At 31.1% G+C, this 21,866-nt stretch overlaps 4 protein-coding genes across 10 annotated transcripts; 3 read left to right on the forward strand and 1 right to left on the reverse strand.

Annotated features, from left to right (window-relative positions):
- Positions 1-1,861: 1,861 nt before the first annotated feature.
- Positions 1,862-3,744, forward strand: LOC111287198 (B-box zinc finger protein 24-like). The gene is made up of 3 exons (XM_022877537.2): positions 1,862-2,366; positions 2,885-3,187; positions 3,304-3,744. Exons 1-3 carry the CDS (start codon positions 2,184-2,186, stop codon positions 3,535-3,537), a joined length of 720 nt encoding a protein of 239 aa, XP_022733272.1. The 5' UTR covers positions 1,862-2,183; the 3' UTR covers positions 3,538-3,744.
- Positions 3,310-9,470, reverse strand: LOC111287196 (uncharacterized). 5 transcript variants are annotated; one of them, XM_022877536.2, is made up of 6 exons: positions 9,361-9,470; positions 6,648-6,820; positions 6,192-6,290; positions 5,962-6,113; positions 4,904-5,180; positions 3,310-3,851 (listed from the first exon to the last, which is right to left on the reverse strand). In XM_022877536.2, the coding sequence occupies exons 2-6, from the start codon at positions 6,816-6,818 to the stop codon at positions 3,828-3,830; spliced, it is 723 nt and encodes a 240-aa protein (XP_022733271.1). In that variant the 5' UTR covers positions 6,819-6,820; positions 9,361-9,470; the 3' UTR covers positions 3,310-3,827. The 5 variants fall into 5 exon arrangements, with proteins under 5 accessions (XP_022733271.1, XP_022733270.1, XP_022733269.1 ...); XM_022877535.2 differs by lacking the exon at positions 3,310-3,851 and adding an exon at positions 4,005-4,395; XM_022877534.2 differs by lacking the exon at positions 3,310-3,851 and adding an exon at positions 4,005-4,428.
- A 5,185-nt stretch (positions 9,471-14,655) lies between these two features.
- On the forward strand, positions 14,656-19,617 carry LOC111288527 (protein FAR1-RELATED SEQUENCE 6-like). 3 transcript variants are annotated; one of them, XR_016341339.1, is made up of 3 exons: positions 14,656-14,994; positions 15,785-17,960; positions 18,732-18,870. XR_016341339.1 is itself a non-coding variant. In XM_089758979.1 (3 exons), coding segments are annotated over exons 1-3 (741 nt in total). In that variant the 5' UTR covers positions 14,667-14,993; the 3' UTR covers positions 18,927-19,617. The 3 variants fall into 3 exon arrangements, 1 of the variants encoding a protein (XP_089615105.1); XM_089758979.1 differs by having other exon boundaries at positions 14,667-14,994; positions 15,785-16,329; positions 18,732-19,617; XR_016341340.1 differs by lacking the exon at positions 14,656-14,994 and adding an exon at positions 15,064-15,185.
- Positions 19,618-20,878: 1,261 nt separating this feature from the next.
- On the forward strand, positions 20,879-21,608 carry LOC111288490 (defensin-like protein 1). The gene is made up of 2 exons (XM_022879395.2): positions 20,879-21,029; positions 21,215-21,608. The coding sequence occupies exons 1-2, from the start codon at positions 20,975-20,977 to the stop codon at positions 21,382-21,384; spliced, it is 225 nt and encodes a 74-aa protein (XP_022735130.1). The 5' UTR covers positions 20,879-20,974; the 3' UTR covers positions 21,385-21,608.
- The last annotated feature ends 258 nt before the right edge of the window (positions 21,609-21,866 follow it).

The following is a 21,866-nucleotide window of genomic DNA, read 5'->3' on the forward strand; positions in this document are numbered from 1 at the left end:
TAATTATACGAATTGAATTAAAAAAATAATATAGATCTATTTTTTAATTAATTTTTTTATTTTTTAAATATATTTAAAAAATATGTATTACTATTTTAATATCATTGATATAATTAAAATTTTATACTAATAATATATCAAATATTAATTCATATATAATATATATATATAATTTTCTTAAGTATATATAGAGAATAGTTTTTTTTTGGATAAGAGACAAGACAAGTTATATGTCAATCTTGTCTATTTTGATTTTTTTTAATTATTTATGCATATATTTTATTTAATTTTCTAATGGATAAGATTCCTATTTTTTTAGTTCTAAAGTGAGTTCATGTCCTCCCCTTTTCTCGTCGTGATTCACATGGCTATATTTGTTGTATTTTCCAAGTCAAGAATGAAAGAATATCCAAAGAAAGTCATACTTAGTATATTGTTGTTCAATTAAAAGAGAATAGCTAGTTTTCATTTAAAAAAAATTCATGCACTAACATTTAAAAAAGAAAAAAAATTTTACGAGATAAAGAAATTAATTCACATTTTGTCATGTAATTTTGGTTCTATTTATTCGTTATATTTATTATTGATAATGGTGTTTAAGAGCGTAGGTGAGTTGGGCTGATTTGGACCTATAACAAAGAAACCATAATCAAAATTATCGAAAATTTATTTTTTTGAGTACGTTTCGATATTTAAATTAGTTAAGTATATTAGAATTTAAGGAAAAAGAAAATTAGCTGAAAAAAGGCTTAAAAATGAAACAATTAAAATACGTATTTGGATCTTATTTTTATCTTATATATAAAATAATAGATGTTGATATAATCGAAATAGATGATAATTAATGAAAAATCTATATGAAACTTAGAAAAAAATTCACGTAAATAAATGTGAGTTATATTTTATAATTATAAATAAATTAAAAAAAATTGATCTCTTATGAGATGACATGTCAGATGTAATAATTATTATATTATATTTTTCATTTATTTTATAAAAAATTGTTAAAAAAAAGCAAATTGTAAAAAACAAAACTATAAACTACTGGCTTATAAATAAATTGGACTTCACGCTTGGCCCATAACTCACACACCCAGCCCAAAGGCCCATTTTCTATGCCCCAACTCTTACAAATTTATCAAAGGGATTTGTCCTCTTACAAAAATTATGTAGCAAAAGCCTTCAGTTTCTTAATATAGTTGTCGAGAGAGCCTTAAAGAATACACAAAAGTTGGGGTTTGACTCCAACCTCTCCCCTCACTCTTGTTGTAAAAGTTCTGTCCTCTTGAAACAAAAAAAAAAGTTATGTAGCAAATAATAATGATGATCGTGATCTAAGTTTGAGAGTCAGCTTATCCTACCGAATCAATTTGAACATTGTTGTAATATGAAAGAAAGCCCAAGAATCAAAACTCCTTAAAAAATCCATAATCAATAGTGACCACAACCTACAACACATTAAATTATAATAATTAGAAATTTTGATAATTTATATGTAAAAATTATATTTTATATAAAAATTATATATTATAATTTATATTAATATAAAAATATAAAATATATTTTTTAATTTTATTAAATATAAATATAAATTTTTTAAAATTTTAAATTATATATATATTTTATATTATTTTCAAGATCATATTTTAAATTATCAAATTATCGGCAAGCACACAAAAACATGTTTATTAGGGGAATACTGCCTGACTTACTGGCCCTAACAATTGCATTGTTGTAAGCACTAAATCTCTTGATTTTGATACACAAAATCTAAATGCCTTATCTGCAAGTCCAACTCCTGCCCAACCACTTTTTCCTTTCCTAAATCCTATATCTTCCACAGATTCTAGCTTGCTTACTTGTGTTAATTACATCACCCACATTTTCCTCCACTATTTCTCTCTCTCATCTTCTGGTTTTGTCTACATTTCCCAGATTTTTTTCCTCTTTACCTTATCTTTTCCTCCCTCTTTTTCTAAAAAAAAAGTACTCGAGTTCAGGTGCTTTTTCTCGGGGTACCCAGATCTTGTTTTCTTCTTGGCTTCACTTTTTCATGATTTTCACAAGGTTTTAAAGTATGGGTATCTCCTGAATTTCTGAGGGAAATATTGGTTAAGAACTAGTGGCAGTGAAAAATATTGCGGGTGATCGTTGAATAGAGTTCCATTCCAAGGTCGATAAAGATGAAAATCCAGTGTGATGTTTGTGAAAGAGCACCAGCCACAGTGATATGTTGTGCAGACGAGGCTGCACTTTGTGCAAAATGTGATGTTGAAGTTCATGCAGCTAACAAGGTTGCAAGCAAGCACCAACGTCTCCTCCTTCAGTGCCTTTCAGACAAGCTTCCTACTTGTGATATATGCCAGGTACCCTTGATTTTTATAGGTGTCAGATGCTTTTTTCATGGTTTCTTTAATTTAATCTGATAGATCTAAGTCATCTATCTATTGGCTTTGGTTGTTAAACCTGTTACTAGAAAATAATATAGAACCAGAAAATCTGGGTGGGCGAGTGGGGATCTAAATGGGTTCAAAAACATTTTCTAGTTCATAGATCTTATCTTAATACATAGATCTAAATGGCTTATTGTTAAGGGTGTTTTTCATATAGAAAAACTTGGAATTATTAGTGATAACCAAAAATAAAATCAATGGCTTTGAGAAAAATGATGGATAAATTTTGATGTTCTAACTTTTGTATGTTTTTCTTGGTTTTTCATGCTATTCTTCGAAAAGAATATGATACCGTTGAAATGCAACTGAATGGTAAATATCCTTTTCAATTTTCTATAAGCTTGTTCAACATTGTTTTATTATCATAATTGCAAAAAATTTCTGAATGGTCAGATGCTCTGATTCTCTTCTCACTCTTACATGATTTACAGGAAAAAGCTGCTTTCATTTTTTGTGTTGAAGATAGAGCCCTTCTTTGCCGGGATTGTGATGAACCTATCCATTCAGCTCGCAGCCTTTCTGCAAATCATCAAAGATTCCTAGCCACAGGAATCCTTGTTGCCTTAAGCTCTAGTTGCAATAAGAAGAATACTGAAAAGAATGGGTTGGAGCCTCCCAACAACAGTGCACCTCAGACTTTGATGAAATTGCCTCCACAGCAACAGTCAAGCTTCCCATCTTCATGGTCTGTTGATGATCTGTTACAATTTTCAGATATTGAATCTCCTGACAAGGTGAGAAAAGATATAATGATTGGTTAGGAGACTGATATGAAACTTCTGAAACATGAGACAATCAATGGAAGTCAAGAGTTTTCATCTTCCTATAATTTTTCCTGGTCTTTATGCAGAAAGAGCATCTTGAGCTTGGAGAGCTTGAATGGCTAGCAGACATGGGTCTTTTTGGTGAGCAATTGCCTCAGGAAGCTTTAGCAGCAGCTCAAGTTCCTCAACTTCCAGTACCACAGTCAAGCAATTTCAACAACTCATGCAGACCTACCAATCATTTCATGCCCCTTAAGAAGCCTAGAATTGAAATCCCAGATGATGATGATGAATTCTCCACAGTCCCTGATCTAGGCTGACTGTTGATGTAATTAGACTTCTGTGTCGATATGCCGAACAACTATATGTTTATACTTTCATATGGACGCTTACTTTAGCACATACACATACATTGCATTCAGTCTTGGGTGGCAAAATGTTCATGAGAATACTCAAATCTATATTTTCTTCCATTGACGTGTGAATTGCTTGTTTTAAGATGGTGAATTCATCACCCTTTGCTCTAGGATATTCTGTTCATTCTATTCAGTGCAACTCCTTTCATGTTATGCTGCCAATGGATCATATCTCTAATTATAAAACGCCTGTCTTAGAAGATGTCCCAGTTTCTGTCCTGATATTTTTTATGAAACTTGATATATAAGTGATACGATTTAAAATTTTAATAAAAATTATATATGATTAATAAAAATAAAAAAAATTTATTTTGTATTTGACATATAGATAAAAATTATAACGCGAAATAAACAAATATGAATCATTACAATTGGATAAAGAAGGGGATAAAAGTTCTAATAAGAAATGGGAAGCCATTGACAATGCTATATCATTACAATGGCAAATTTTCACTGGCAGCATCTCGGTATGGATCCATGGATTGAAGAAGGTTGAAAGAATAGACCTCTCCGGTTAGATCCCTACCGGGATTTCTGAACTAAGAAGATTTTACTCACATGAGCTTGTCAAATAATGGCTTTTCAGGCTGAATTCCTTGCAGTAATGGATTATGGAAGCTGCAGACATTAGAGCTTGGCTCCATTATGTTAGTTGCAAGCTTCCTGCGAGGTTGAGAACTTTGACTGTCCCACAACCGATTTTCGGGGCGTATAACATCATGAGGGATGCTTGCATTGCCCCAGTTGGATCGCTTTAATTTCCTTCAACCCACAGCAATAGAGCTCATCGACTCTCTTGATAAAATGTTGAATTTTTAATTTCAATGACAGTTTAAATTCTGACAGCTTCAAGTGCCAAAAAAATAAAAGAGAAACTAGCACACTCTTCGATAAATAAAAAGTAAACAATGAATTTATCAGTGATCCATTTAACTCTCTAATTTTTTATCTTCCAATTTGTTTACACTCAAGCACCACAATCATTCAAGGAAAAACTATTGATCACTTTCTCAGCACATGGAAATTGATTTTTATGAATATGGTAAACAAAAAATTAACCAGAGAAGAAATTCTATATGGTAAAATTGCCTAAAAATCATGTAAGAACTGATATAAACACACAATTCTTTCCTGCTACAACTTAGACAATGCTGCAGTTTCAGAGAAGCCAATTAACACTAATGTTGCCAAGCCATGTGAAAAGGGGAAATTGAGCCAGGGCAATAAAGAGCAAAAGGTAATGGTGCCTGCTGGATTCATAACTTCTAACCTCTGCAAATAGGACTCTCTTCATCGTCTTCACCAAGAAGACTCCCATGCACAAGCATGTCCATGGCATCAAAAAGTAGTAGGAGTATCTCCATATGATCCTTCCAAGGACAGGCAAACATATTCCTGTAAAAGTATACCCAGCATATGCAAGAATGTCAAGTAAAGGTGCCTCACCACTACCCAATGATAGTAATGTTACTTTCAGCAGCATGACTTGCAGAAACCAGCCAAACAATCCCTTAACAAACAGCCAGTTAAGTGCTTCAGGGCTAAACCTGGATGAAAAGATAAGAATAGAAATCATTTGAGGTAAAAGAAATGGAAAATGTGATATATCGTCTTGCCAAGTAATATATATGTAGAAAACTAAGTGATTAAAATTAGTTTGCGAAATTATGAATCAGAATACTGCATTTAGAGTGGTCACCACGAGAAAGAAGACAAGACTACAAGAAGCCAGATCTTAAGGTATAGTGTATTAACGTTGAAGCTTCAGTTTCTCAGAAGATATTGGCCAAAAAAAATTCCAAGATTCAAAAACAAACAAACTACAGAAAAATGTTGAGTAACCAATGACAAGGTACAATAATAACAATAACCATTTCTTTTTCCTTCACAATTTGGACACCATCTAGAGAAAGATTCATTCTGGCTCTGGTGCCTGAATGAAAACTCCTCCACTTGCCCTAATCTCACAGCGATAATTATAAAATAAAAAACATTAGATGCAACACACATACGTGTAGCTATTGGCTTGCCACAGATATTTGTTTAGCTATTGGCTTCTTTTTTAAGACCCATGAGAACAGGAAGGGAAAGCTCTCTAGGGAGCAGAGGATTTGTGGCATAAAGGAGAAAACAGAAGTTAGGCCCCTCAAAGTTACCAAGTTATAGTTAGTAATAAGTGTTTGGAAGTCACCTAATTAAAAATTAAAACAAAGCAGGAAGACCTCTGTCCAGAATAAGGTTTCAAACCACTAAAATGTACATTGCAAAATTTGGAAACAGAAGTTAGGAATAGAAGAAGCAGTTAGATTGAGGGGAAAAATCTCTTACTTCCCTTGAAGGCCCAGTGACAATCCAGCAAGAACAACATAGGTACCGAAAGCCATAAATGGGATGTACAAGTCTGGTGCATTTATGTCATAAATTGGGGGTTTATAGGAAAGCCTGCCACCTACTGGCTCAGTTATTCTTGTCCAATGGCCCTGAAGGAAAAGGGAGAATATGAGAAGGAGAAATAAACAAAAACATGGAAAATGTCTGAAAGGAGAGCAAATGCTTACCCTGTGCAGAAATGGCAGTAAAACAACCTTCAATTTGTTTCTCACATACTGATCATTCACTTGAAAGTAGTACTGGGGATCAGAGAAGTATCTACTTATCTGCTCATTTCAAGATAAAAAAAATAATTTTGAGGCAAGAACAAAATTCATAAATTTGGAGCATTTCCGATATGCTGAAGTGAGACAAATCGGATACACCCCTAAGAACAATCAGAAGCCTTTCACAAGCAAACTGTTCAAACCATGTCAAACGATTAGTAAATCCTCTGAAAAATGATTTGGGATCCCAAAATTTGATTTAAAATCCACATATGACTTTGACAGTATCCTGGAATAGCAAATATTCAAATACATGATACTATGATGCAACAAGGAGTGAAAGAATACATTGTTTAAGCATATGATAATACCAATAAAGTAAAACTCTATAGATCACTGCAGCAGCATGCTACTTACATTGCTTTGCACATACTCTGAACTTGATCCCAAAATTTTCTCTCCATATGCACCCAGACCACCTCGGATAAGACCAGAACCAGCCCCATAAAATGCATTATCAAATGGATTTGGCTGAGGATTTGTTGGCGGTCTTGGCACCCCAGGCTGGGCTCCCAAGTTATTATACATTTCTGAAATCAAGCAAAAGGTGAGAAAATATACTGAGAAAACTTTTATTTGAAGAGAATATCTCATAATGGTGCAAGAACAGAAAGTCACAAACTTCAAATTTAAAAGAGAAAAACTATATCCTACCAGGTAGAAACAGAAGCCAAAGGTGAATACTTCTGTCGATTATTATGATTATTATTATTATTATTATTATTATTATTATTACACACACACACACACACACACATATATATATGAATCTGTTCAGAATTAGCAATGCTTATTGACCACTGTTATTGTTAATAGCAAAGCACACTCAGGAAAACGATAAAAGCTAAGACACTGGCACTAATGCAAATGAAATGCAGAAAACCATAAATACATCAGATGGCATCCCTATTTAAAACCAACATAGTAGTTAGTGAGCTCATTTTCTCTACTTCTTGCAACAAAAATTTTGAAAAAAGATTTGTTTCTTGCAGATTTAGGCCTCTCACCACAAATCAACCTTGTTTAGAATGAGGAGAATTATAATCTTTTAGATGATTTAAAATGTGAAATCTGCACCAAAGGTTCATTCTTCCATGTTGCTGTTTGTGTTTATTAATCATAACTAGCTCACTGTAATGATAAAATATCATATCAAATTGTCAGCAACAGAGATATATTGGCATGCAATTTAACTCTGTTTCATTCATTATATGGTGAAAGAAGACATGTGATTAACTAACTTGGAGGAAGAGCTGCTTAGCTCTCATTTCCAATGGCATGAAAACAGATGTAATACAGCCTTAAAGGGTTAAGGGGAATGCTAAAACCCCACCCCAGGGTTTTATTGACCATCAAAATTGCTTTCATAGAAAAAGGAGAATAACTCTAAAGTACTTTTTTTTTCACGAGTTTTGAGAGCATTACTTGTAGCTGATCAGCTTCATTTCCTCTAATTTGCAGTTCAAGCACAAAAGATTCTATAATTCTGCAGATTATAAGGAGTTTTTACCTATTAAAAAAAATTCAAATTGAGAAAAACAACAAATTTCTGAAATCAAGAAGGCTCCTCCTATTTCACCAACCAGACAAAGCTTTTAAAATCAGTCCAAAATAAGTTGAAAACTTATTTTTTCCAAAACTAAAAGCTTAGGTTTATATCTATCTTTAACTTTCCCAATAAACTGTAAGCACCATAAGAAGAAATAGCTAACTAGCAATTTGGATACCTCCCCTCTCTATTTCTATCCTTCATAATCATTGGAGTTTGGAGTGCAGCTTTATCAGTTCAAATAAGCCAAGAGTGCGTACAATTTTTCAGTTTACTATATTCATCTTTTTCATGTCATCCAAGCAGCTCTGACTTAGATGCTTACTTACCCATGGTTAAAGAACTCGATTTCTCAAACCCAGAGCTTAACTTAGTTGGTTCATACAGCTATCCTTATGAGGTGGCAAGTTTAGGGTTCAAATCCAAGCACCTACAAGGCTGCAACCCCTTTGATATGGGCCAGAAGATATTGAAGTTGGGTTATTGATTAAAGCCCAATTGTTCATGAGTCCAATATTATAGTGTAGTATTTTTATTATCCGTTAAAGTTAGTTATTAATGTTAATGTCAGAGTTAATTGATGATACTGGATTAGTTACAAGATGAGTATTGGTCTGTAATAGATTTAAGGGGAGGAATCATCATAATAAGGTCACATTAGAAGCATGGGATAGAACAACCCATTCTCTCTCTATCTATCTATCTTTCTTCTTCTCTATACTGTTTCATTTGGCTTGTATCACCCTTTCCCTATTCCCAAGTTGCGGCCTCTTGGTACCAACAAAAACTCTTTGTCGTAATTTCTTCCAATTAACAGATGCAATAAGCTCTAAAATTCCTCAGTCATCTCCAACCTCAGCCAAAATCATTCTAAAAAGCACCTAACAGTAAAAGGGATTTCGGTTTCAAAGACCCTTCATTTGTTAGCTTGGCCAACAAAATCGTGTTCTACCCTAATATAATTTCCAACCTCAGCCAAAATCATTCTAAAAACCACCTAACAGTAAAAGGGATTTCGGTTTCAAAGACCCTTCATTTGTTAGCTTGGCCAACAAAATCGTGTTCTACCCTAATATAATTTGAACATCTACACATGCCCCATAGACCCTTCGTCTCAATCATTTAAAACCCCTTTTTATTTGAATCAAATTAGCCCTAAACCTCGAAGTAGCAACAGTAAAGCAGCCAGGACCAAATTTCACATCCAGATTGAACAAAAAACTGAAAATCAACTCACTCATAAATCTTCAATTATCTATCTACTTTACATAATGCAAAAGTCATCAAGAATTAAACAATTAAAAAAAAAAGAAAGATGAACACGAACGGTTCTGAATCAATGATCGATCAATTTAAACTACAAAGAAATAAATAATAATAATGAATAAGAAGAAATTTTCGATTCTAATTCATTTTAATTTGCAAGCAAAACTTCAATTAAATCACGCAAAAATACAAATGTAGACAAAATTATTTTATTATATTAATAAACAGAGAGATTTGAATCGGAAAAGAAAGGACCTTTGCACTAAAAAGAGAGCGGTAAAAAGGTGTTGGCGAAGATCGGAGTTCTGAAGAGATTCCGGTGAGGGTTTTTCCAAGTACAAGGGAAGCGCGGTAGTGGAAAACTCAGAGAAACGGTGAAGGATAGATAAAGATAAATCGAAGAAAAAATTGGAAATCGTGTGAGGCACGCGTCAAGCACATGCTGTCACCTTGCTTGCTTTTATTTATTTATTGTTTCGGAGGTATAACTTTTAAAAAAAAAAAATTTAGAGGTAGATAGATTGTTTAATTTTTTATATCATAACAAGAAATATCATCTCTGACAAGTTAAAATAAGTGATTTTAGATCATATATTCGAGATGATTTCATTAAATAATCATCAATAAAATTCGAACCTAAAATTATTTTATAAAAAAAAATAACTTTAATCGATTAAACCAATATAAAAAAAAAATTATAACTCGAAATTAATACTTTGATATTATTAAAAGGTGAATGATAGTTATCTTGCTTTAGCTTGTTGAATCTAATTATATTATTTTGATTTGAAATTTAATTTTTAAAATATTATATAATATTATAAAATTTAAAAATTTTATATGAATTTAAATTAATTTTTTATATGATTTTATCTGAATTGAATTAAATTTTATGGATTTAATTTGATTTATTAATTTTTAAAATTTAATTTTTTTATTTTTATATATAAAATTTTAATAATTTAATAAATTTTAATATAAATTTATTAATTTTATTTTATAAAAATTTAAAAAATATATAAATTAATAAAAATATATAATTCAATTTATTTAATTTATTTATCAATATAAAATTATATTTTAATCTAATATATATTTAATATATAAATTTAATATCATCGAACAAAAAAATCAATTCAAAATCAAATCAAATCAATTGGATTTTCGATATTTGACTTTTTTTCCCCCGATGATTGGAGGACCAAACAAAGCCAGTTTTTGCATCATTGTACGATTGCCAAGTATTTGGTTCATTGTTGTCTGTCATACACAACACACAGTAATGCAACTCAAATGGTTATCGTCAAGTAGGTTCGACCATCTTAATGTTGGGCTCAAAAATGCCAACAGCTGGCTCTGGAGTCCTTCCTTTCGGTCTCTTGAAACGGTGGTTACTGGTTAGAGCTTTGATATGGAAGCTGCAGAAGTAGAGGAAGCATTGAAGGTGTTGGACGCCTCTCTCTCTCTCTCTCTCACATCAAATGGCGTCTTCAATAGCGTGGACTCCAAATAGGTCCTTTTTTTTCTTTCTTTCCTGTGACTGAAACGTTCATGGGTTCCTTTCAATATTTCACTTTCCGGGTTTTTTCTACTTTCATTTTAGCTCTGTCTATATTGCTGAAAGGCATGGGGGGAGTTTCTGGGTGAAAAGCATGAATTTTATTATTCTTTGAGACATTTTTGTTTGTTTGGAGCTGTTTGCAAGGGGTAAAACTTTAAGGTGAAATAAGGTTTAGAAGTTAAGAGTTTTAGTTAATTTTAAAATACTTGGATAGGCTTGTTTATACCTGTGTGATTGAGGTCTTAAGGCCTAGATAAGCTGAGATTAATGTAGGGAGATTAAGGCTGATTTCGTAGGTCGGAGTTAAGTTGGTAGTTGATTGTCTACTTTGGGATGATAAATCAATACTCTCAAGTTTTAGTTCGTAGATTATTAAAATGGATAAACTAAGATCAATTTTGAAGTTTTAAATCAATTCGACACATCAACTTAATTAGAATGTTCTCGTTCATCTACTGGCTTGTATTTTTTTTAAAAAATCTATTTTACTCTTTAGACACCAAAATACCCCAAACAATTTTTTTTTTTCAAAATCAAGACATCCCATTTTCTTTCTCTAATGAATGTATTTTCCTGGAAAAAGCATGATTTTTGCGCGTTTTGATTGTTCCTTTTACTGCTTGCTTTCTGTCTTCTGAACTATAAGGCAAAAACGAATGAAGCCTTATGTTGACCTTATGTTCTATGGAATGAAAATATTTCAATCATAACTTAACTCTAAAGCTTGGCCAGATGTTCTGGCATTGTGCTTGAGAATGAGGCCAGTTGTGATGCTTGGTTATTATTTGTGAGTTGTCTGGGAAGGGAAAAAATTTAAAAACACAAGAAAGAGAGATTGGTTAACAATAAAGGTAGGAAGTTATTTTGGTATTTGTGTTTTGATGTTCTAAGTTAGTGTTCGGTTTAAAAAAGAAAACGAAAATAAAGACATAAATGCGAAGATTGTTAGATAGAATAGAAATATCTAGATGGAGCTATCTATACATGAGATGGGCATCCTTGGGCCTAGATAACCTAAAGTTAGTATAAGAGACTACGATTAATCTTGTAAACCCAAGTTGAGCTGACAGTTGACTGTTCACTCAAGATATGACAAATCAGCACCTAATCCACTAGCTGATAGGCTATTAAAATGGCCAAACTGATGTAAATCTTAAAATTTCAGATCAATCAAAATGATCAAATTACCTTCACTTGGCAGTTGATTTATACTAAAATGTCTATTTATCTTGTGGACACTAAAATGCCCACAAGGTGAAAAGATGCATGAATTGCAAGAACATCTACGTGCATTTCTTGAGCACTGTCAAAAGGTCATACTCCACATTGATTCACTACATTAGTTGGGAATTGAATTGAATATATCCTGACGACTTCTTTTTCGACAAGCTACTTTTAGATTGATGTTTATATTTCTGTGTTATTCCTTAACTTGTTTGAATCATATCAAATAATACCATTGAAGTGCATGGTGATGTATATAACATATGTATGCATTTATGTAAATGTAGATTGTTTTAGCTCTAAGTATGGAATCTGAAACTCTATTTATTCATTTTAATCAAATTATGGTTCTTATATATAAGTAACTGAGATATCTTTAGAAACCACTGATCATATCATTTTAATCAATGATTTATAATATTTTAGATTTCAACTGTCAAATTTCCTGTCATAGCTCACTCATGCTAATCATGGTTCTATATGTGCAAACATACCAACTTCAATCCAACTGTTTTTTGGCTCCCAAACAAGAATCTTTTGGTATAGTGTAAGCTACAATACCCATTTGCATAATCAATGATAGATAATGTTGTGTTATTTATTCAGTTTTGTTCATTACCAGCATATCTATTTGTCCAATAGACACTTCTATTTTTGAGTTCATACCCATATTGACAAAGGTCTATGGTAGATTAACTATGCTTGTGGAGAGGTTGCCATTCATGGGATTAAATACTATTTCTTGATATGAATTCATCCACGAATCATCCTACTCTCGCTCGCTCCTTTTTTTTTTTTTTTTTTTTTTCTTTTAAGTTTGTAATTTACATTTAAATCTTTTACATTTTCACATATTTGCCTGAAAAAAAATATTACACATTTAAATTCTTTCGAACTCATAATTTTTAAATATCAATTTTAATAATATACAAACTGATCCAAAAAATAATTTTTCGCCTATTCCCTTTTGTTTGGAAGAGATGCTGTATAATGCTAAAATCCTTTTTGTTTTTGTTTTTTTTTTTACAAAAGTGACTTCTCTAGTTCAAAATCAAAATAGGTCACAAGTCTCAACAAAATTTACATTGAATATATAAATAATTTATCGTAAGAAATTACTATCGAATAATAATCTGTCATGAGACAATATGTCAATATGTCAATATGAATATAAATGAGATCCGGATCATGATGGTGTGTTTGCCAACCAACACTACTTCAATAATTGGTACAATGACTTGTTAATCACATTGCAAATTATCCTGATAATTCCTTTATTTCGTATTCATTGCATATAAAATATAAAAATTATTATATCATAATTTATGCTTGATATATTAAATACAAAATATATTTCTTATTTTTATTAAAATTGTAAATCATATTCTTTTATTCCTAATCATTTTAAAAAGCCCAAAATCTTCCATCCTTTCGGCAGCAAATTGGGACAAGGGGATACCAAAGAAAAATTAATAAAAAAAAAAATAGGGGGAAAGAAAAGTTTTGAGACCTTTAAAAATCCACTTTGAAATGTACGAAATAAAAAAAAAAAAGCGAAAAAAGGCAAAACGATGTGCACAATTTAAGCTCAATTCTAAAAAATAAACAAAATAAAATACGTTTTATCCTAACTTATAATTATAGTATTTATGTGTATATATACATATAATTTTATTTAAAAAATAAAAAGGAAAAAATGTAATAATAAAATGAGAAGGGAATTTTCTACTCATTAAGTCATAAATATAATAATAAAATGTTTTTTGAGCAAATGGAAAATTTTTTTTTTTAATGGATACATTGCTTTCCAATTTTTTGAGTGAAAAGGAGTGATGTAATCACATGGCATGCGTTCCTTTTAATAATATTACTATATGAAATCTTGAAAACAACTTTATAATATTTAAAAACTTTTACTCTTATTTTTTTATTGTATATTTTAAAAATTTTAAAATTAAAAAAATGATTGAAACCCATGCCTTTGCTTAGGCTCATCTCGCAAGATCTCATGCGTAGAGCCAATTATTTGATAAAAAAAAAAAAAGAGAATATGTTTGGATTCTAGTAAAAGCAAAATAATAAAAAATAAGTGGTTTTTTCAGTAGTCACGACAGAAATTTTTCATGCCGACAAAACTTCAAACCATATGCACTCATAGGATTTTATCAAATTTATTAAAATGTTATATAAAACTTATAGTTTTAAGTGATGAACTTTTATATAATTGTTGATTATAATTGATTAATTATAATATTACGTAAAAATAGTTAAAAGTGAAATGTTTTTTTTTATTTAATTTCAAGTTTGAATTATTGAATTTTTTTATTACATCAAATTGATTGGGGTTTGATTTAAAATTATAACGAATTTGAATCAAATTGAATCATACGTAAGATTTATAATCGATTCATAAAAATGTATGATTGATTTTTTAATTTAAGATTAATATCATGATTAATTTTTAAATTATAATAAAATATTTAATATGATATTTGAAGTTTAAAAATTTTTAATATGATGTATGAATTATAAATATATTAATTAATATAATATTAATTTTTAATATAATTAATTTTAAAAAATAACATATAATAAATAAATAATTATTTAAATATCTTATTTAATAATAAATTTATAATAAATTTAAATATTATATTAAAAAATTTTTAAATTTAAATATTAAATTAAAAATTTTAATATAATTTAAAAATCATTTATGATATTCGCACTTTAATTTATCATGAGCATATATTATAGTTTGCACGTGTCGTCTGCCTCCTAGGATCTTGAATGTTCAGTCTGATGCGGCAAACGGCCAAAAACCTTTGTAACAAAAGCGGGTTGGATTTTGCAGGCAAAGCTGAGTCTTTTGCCCCAATCAAGTGCAGGGTGATCAAGCGAGGTCAAGTCCAATCCATCGAACACGTTTCACCATTCAATTAGCCCATCGAAAAACTTTGACTTTGTCTATCCCTTGTCCAATCTACTCTTGCCACGTTATGTTCTGTTGCGTCCCTAAAATTACCAAAGCTGATCTCGCACCCTCAAAGTTTTGCCCTTTTTTTCGATACCTAATCGATCATCACAATTTCATAAAATTTCAAGTAAGTTTTTTTTTTTTTTTTTTTTAATTTTTATCGTTTAGTCAATTGTAAGATATATAGATTCCAGTTTTTTAATTAATTTTTTGATTAATTTTTCCATGAAATGTGCCAATGGTTGAACATATATATTTTTCTTTTTTTTTTTTTCGTTTGAATTATTAATTTATCCTCTGTTTGGTTGCCCAAAAAATGTACGTGTAAGCAAAAAAGTTTAGATTTTGAATTTTTATTAGGTTTTATTTTGTTTTGTTTGTTCTGGTAATTTTATTCTTTTTTTCTAAAGAATGTAAGTAGCAAGTAAATGATAGCATTATGGTCTCGGATTGTAGAATTATTTGATGATATTAAGGGAATTTTTTGTTTAGAATCTGTTTGGTGGTTGGTAAAATAAAGGAAAATTAAAGGGAAAAAAAGAAGGAAAGAAAAGGAGCAAATTTGAATTCCAGAGTTGACTTCAACTAGAACTCAAGAAATAAACTTTATTAACTCAGGCTTTTAAACTTTTGTATTTGTTTTATGTTCCTTTTTTTTTTTTTTTTTTAAAATTTTGCCTTAGCTTTCTTGGCAATCAGACTGATTGTAGGTTCCATTTGAGATCAATTTGTTAAGTTTAATTTGTGTTTTCTTTTCCAGTTTTCCTTAATTTTCATCTTGGATTGAATCTATGCTCTAGTTGGTTGATCAGAAACCGGAAAAAGAAAAACAAACTGAAAAACCAACTAATTATGTTTCTCTGCATGCTTTTCTTTTCATCTTCTAGCAATAATTAGAAAAATGCTTGTTCTTGCAGTGGAGTGTGAGGTTCATGGTGATGTTAATGGTGGCATGGTACTGAATTCGGTCCAAGTGGAGGCTAGTAGCGTGGAAAATGAAAATGAAACCGGAGAAAATCCTGTTGAAGGAGCTTTTCAACAGGGTCTTAATGAAAAATTGGATCCAACTTCTCGTGGAATGGTTGATTTCCCAGAGGGTATTCCAGCTGATGAGCCTTATGTGGGTCAGGAGTTTGAGTCAGAGGCAGCTGCACATGCATTTTATAATGCATATGCCACAAGGGTGGGATTCATCATTCGTGTAAGCAAACTTTCCCGTTCAAGGCGTGATGGATCTGCTATTGGTAGGGCACTTGTTTGTAACAAAGAGGGTTTTAGATTGCCTGACAAGCGAGAAAAAATTGTGAGGCAAAGGGCAGAGACGAGGGTTGGATGCAGGGCAATGATTTTGGTGAGGAAAGTAAGTTCTGGTATATGGGTTATCTCAAAATTTGTGAAGGAGCACACTCATCCTCTGGCACCTGGAAAAGGTCGGAGGGATTGCATTTATGATCAATACCCGGTCGGTTTTCACCCTCTGCTCATGTCTGTTGATATATATTCTTCCACCATATCTGTTAGTGAGTCGAGGTTTATTATTTGCATGGTTGAAATGTTTTTTATAGAATCTTCAGGTTGGGAGGTAGGAGTAGCTCGAATTACATGCAAACAGATGTTTTCCAGACTGTACATGTATTTACACTTAGATTTACTGAACTTTAAAATATCAGTTTACGTTCTTTTTTAGTTTGGAAAAGGTAAATAACCCCTAGGGTGAAGTGTTTTCTTTTACTTTTGTCTGAATATCTATGACCTCCTTGCTAATAATAAATGATGATGGATCTAAAGAAATGAAGATGATAGTTTGTATTAGCCTGGGCCAGTTCCTTCTTGTTGATTGAAAATTGAACCTTTTTTCTAGTTGGGGATGAAGATGTTTGACAAATGGTGTGTAGAGGGAGAGAGGGTGGAAGAATGTGTATATACTAGATTCCTAGAAAATGCAGAGCATTTTCATTGTGTTTGATAAGGGGATCCTTGACAACTAGCATGTAAATGGCTTTGTTTTGTTATCTTTGCATACTTTGAATTAAGGTGGTTTTAACTTTTAAGTCCTATTCAAAGACACTGATTGTGATCTGCTGGGCTAATAATGACATCTATTAAATAATGATGATATAAGTTATATCAGAAATAGCAGAACATGGACAGGAAATATCTGGTCAAATTGCTTCTATTAAAATGCGGTTGTGCTTCTCTATTTAAGTTGTAGTTTATGCATGTTTTTTCGTTGTAGGTTTCTATCATAACCATCCATGCCTATTTCTGTTGGTGTTGTTCATCTTTCTTTGAAATTGGAAATAATCTGAAAAATATTCTCACATAATAACACTTTCGAAAAGATATGTGTTAACTGTGAAAGTAGTATCTTAAATAGCTGGTTATCTTTTCTGCTTAGCAGGAGATTGTTAAAGTGCTCTTAATATAAATTATGGTCCAATGTTAAGTGATATTTAGTGGGATTAAGTGTAATAAATAATGGATGAATTGATAAAACAAAATGCATAATTTAAATGAAATTTGCTTCTAATTTGGCTTTTTATGGCAACTAATATAAAGTTCAGAATTGCTATTATAAACTTCTATTGAAATGAGAATAATGCGCTTATAGTGGCCTAGGTCTTTCTCAGAATGTGCAGAATATGTTACTGTTATTGCTGATGATTCTGATATAGCTTTGGTACAACACATGTCTTTAAACTATTGAGGTAAGTCCAGAATGCCACTGCAAGAGTGAAATTTAATGAAGTGAAAGTGCTTGGAAATAGGTCTGCTTTAAAGGGCGGCATTGAAGCTCTTTCTTGTTATTAATCGCCATCCCACAATATATGGTCTCTTTTGAATTTTCATGAGTTCTTAGAACACATAATTGCTACCAGGGAACTCTACATTTGATTAGACTTCAAAAAGGTCCATTGATAATAATTCTGTCCCTTTCCATAGTTAAGGATACTGTAGGGTTCTTTTCATCAATGACAATGTAGGCTTTGATTTTTTGTTAGTTGACTCATCTCGGCGCATTACATAATGGTAAGAGGAACAGATATTATGTCACCAAGGGAATATATGGCATTTGAAGTGCTAGCATGTTAGGTAAGAATTAAAATTAAAAATTTCTAAATTTACAGTTAAAGTAATTTATTAATCTATGCCTGCCTTCCTCCATCTCATGCCTTCAAACAAATGACAGATATTTTGTTCCTGTATGCTGTTGTGCGTATGTTAAGGTCTGATAGGAGCTTGTTGGGCCTAACTGGAGCTGTAGTAACAAATGGTTTTGACATAGAGCTTTTTGGAAAGTGTTATCCTATTGAAATTATGATGTTTATTGTGATTGACACTTTCTCGTGCAATTATTTATTGTGATTAGCACTTTCTTTGAACCCCATTTTCTCCAGAAAGGTCTTAACAGCTTACATCCTAAGCTGCAGTAGTGGAGACCTCTCTCTATTCCTTCCTATTATTGCTCTTATGTGATCTTGAGCATTTTACCGGTAACATACCACTTCGAACCCTTAAGAATGGAGTTAAAAATTTCTTTGAATCTAGGCTTAGGGCTTCATTTAGCCTTGTATCTTCCTCTTGGTGTTACTCTCGTAGCCTTCTACCTCAAGAATTTGGGATTGTCTCAGTAGATATAATTGCTGTATTTTGTGTATTAATTGATCAAATGGCCATTTTCACCTCAGTAATTTTGTCATTGTATCACTCAAGTGTGCTGTTCTTTTTACAAAATGGCCTCTGGATTAAGCATCTGCCCAACAAGTTAACATTAAATGCTTTTATTTTGAAGTTATGAGTTTCAATATTGTTATTCATTCTCTGTACTTAAACTTGCTTTATCTGTCTTTGTTTTTTTGACAGAATGAACATAATAAAATCCGAGAATTAACACAGCAACTAGCCATTGAGAAAAAGAGAGCTGCAACCTATAAAAGACATCTAGAATTGATTTTTGAGCAAATTGAGGAGCACAATGAGAGTCTGTCAAAGAAGATCCAACACATAGAAGACAATGTGCGGGAAATGGAGAACAAAGAGCAGCAGAGCCGTGTATAGTTCCCGGGTAGCTTCTCATACAGTACTCAAATGTATATAGGACCAAAACATCATATAGAGTTACGCTGTTGGGTATAGGCCATTGTTTATATGATTTGGTTTGCTTTGAAAGATCACATCCTGATATCAATCTGGATCTTTGTTAGAATCTAGTCAGTTCCATTGCTGGAATGCCTTGTATAATTTATGCTTCCAAATTTGAACCACATGGTTAGTTAGTTGGATAGACTTCGGTCCATTGGCGAAGGCAGTAAATTGGTAAAGGACGAGCTAAATAATGATTTCAAAGGAGAAGAGGGGATCAAAATGGTAATTCGGTGGGACTGATCGTTGAAAAAGAAGGGAGGTAAAAAACTTTTGAGGGGACCATGGCCCCTTGCCTGCCCCCTCTAGCTCTGCCCCTGCTTTGGTCAGTCAATGTACAGTCTTTTGGGGCCAGCCTTGTGCAGTTGTGTGAAAGGTGCAAACATAATTGGCATCGGGTGTATTTTTTAGGTGGTTGAGTTATTCCATTATTTTTTTTTTGTACTTTTTTGGTAATTGTATTTTTGAGTAAAGGGTTTTCTTACAATTTGAGTGAACTTTGTCAGTCTTTAATGTATAGCATCCAAATGATTTTATTTGTAATCAGTTACATTTTACATGTTGAGACTTTTGAATATTGTAGTAATTTGCACTTATTTTTCATCCATTCTTACCGTTTTCGGTACCAGAAGACCATGTAGTAAATAAAAAGGTTGATCTTGGAAGCCACAGCTCGTTTTAAGTAAAAATGATAACAGAGCGAATCTTCGCTATTTTGAGATATTTAAATCTGAATTAGTTTAATTTTTATTATATTTAAATTCATTTAACTATCCGGTTAAATTTAAAATTATTATTAAAATTTTATTTAATTAAATAAACATTATCGCAAATATCAAATTTTGTTAAGATATTTATTTATTTAATTTTTTTATTAAAATATAAAATAAAAAAATTAAATTTAAAATTTAAGTTCACTTCTAAATTTTTTACCAATTCACTTTTAATTAATAACAAAAAAAGTTATTTGTTAAAGTTTGATTGTTTAACAAGTATAAAATTTTATATATTTTACACGTATAAAACGATAATATATTAAAATATCCAATATCATTCATTAAAAAATTTAAATGAATTCAAATATCAAATAATTAAAAATACTATTTGAAATCTATCTATTTCCGTCACAAATTGTAAATTTATTATTCGAATGCATTAAAAAATTAATAATTAATAAATAGAAATTTAAATCTAACAAAATAAATCTTTTATATATATATAAATTTATTTTGTATTTATTGTGAATGGTGAAATCAAGGGTGACTTTATTTTTAAAATCTTAAGCTGTGGACGCAAGACAAAATTTAAATAAAAATTTTCAAAAAGTTTTATTTTTAAAAAAATTAATAAAAATTTAAATTAATAAATTAATAGAATATAATAAAAAAAATTAATAATATATAAAAAAATTTATTAAAAATATCATTTATAATTTAAATTTAATAAATATTTATTTAATAATAAAATTTTATTAGTATTTTCATTAAAAATATTTATTTTTATATAAAAATTTGCTAAAAATTTTAAAAACTTTTACACTTAATTTATAAAAAAAATTTAATTTAATTATTTTTAATAAAAAATTTCAACATTTTCACTAAAAGAAATTTATCTTAAATCTTTCCCGCGCACGCAATCCCAAGCAGGAAAGACGACAAAGATTTTATGTAATGGAGTGTACAGGATGAGATGGGCGGCTCCATTAACCAATGCAGAAAGCACGTGAACAGATTCCTACTTTTGCATTGTATCTGATCTGACCCTGCTGATTCTTGTCTTCAAAGCCTTTTCACTTATTCCCACAATTTTTTTTTTTTAATCTTTTGCTGATGCTAATCCTAGTCAGATGAACCACTGGAATTCGTGCTTTCCATTAATGGCTACAACCTTTTCTCTATATATATACGGGGGTGAAATAACTTGTTAATTTGTTCATTAATTGAGAGATCCTAGCTACGCTAGAGATGGAGAAGAAATCGTTGGGGATTTTTTTTCTGCTGCTCATTGTCTTAGCCGCCCGTAAGTATAATTTCATGTAGTTTGTAGCGGCGAATTCAAGATTTTTTAATATTCATTTATAATATATATAAAAAATTGATGACGGAATTATCAAATTTTTATCAAAATTTTTTGTTGTTCAATTTTTGGAATGTTCATGAACAATTTGCCTTTGCTATGACCTGATATACATTTGTTTGATGCAGAATGGGGGGTGCAGCCAGGTGAGGCAAGGGTTTGTGAGTCAAAGAGCCATAAGTTCAAAGGTCCATGCATGGGTGACCACAACTGTGCGTACGTCTGCAGAAATGAAGGTTTCTCCGGCGGCAAATGTCGTGGACTCCGTCACCGCTGCTTCTGCACTAAGATTTGCTGATCACTGAAGAAACTTAAATTTTGTAGCTTTTGGCTTTAGGGTTTCATGCATGCATGCATGTCTCAACGTTTTAATAAGGTATTATATCTTCCAAGTTACATCTTTGGGAGATATTTTTCTTTCTCGGTTTGGTTTTTGGTTTAGTTTATTATGTTCTTCAGTTACTGTAGTGAAACTGCATTTGCAGCCACTTCATTAATGCATCTGGTTAGCCACCATGAAAATCTGTTGATGCCATTGATGATCACTTTTCCATGTTCTCCATCATCAAAATTCCAAGTTATTTTACCTATGAATAACTGGCATAATTGCAGGTGTACGTGACAATTCTCTTTTTAAAAAGATTTGAATTTTTTTCAAAGTAACACCCTTAAACCCTTAAGTTTATACAATAATTTTTAAGAGATGATATTTAATAATTTAAAAATATAAATCTCAAGTCAAAAATTTTTTTATACAAAGAAGACCCTAACTTAAAATTG

The sequence above is a fragment of the Durio zibethinus genome, chromosome 4 (genome assembly GCF_047325235.1).
Source record: "Durio zibethinus cultivar Kanyao isolate XHJ-2024 chromosome 4, ASM4732523v1, whole genome shotgun sequence".
Classification (NCBI taxonomy): Eukaryota; Viridiplantae; Streptophyta; class Magnoliopsida; order Malvales; family Malvaceae; genus Durio; species Durio zibethinus.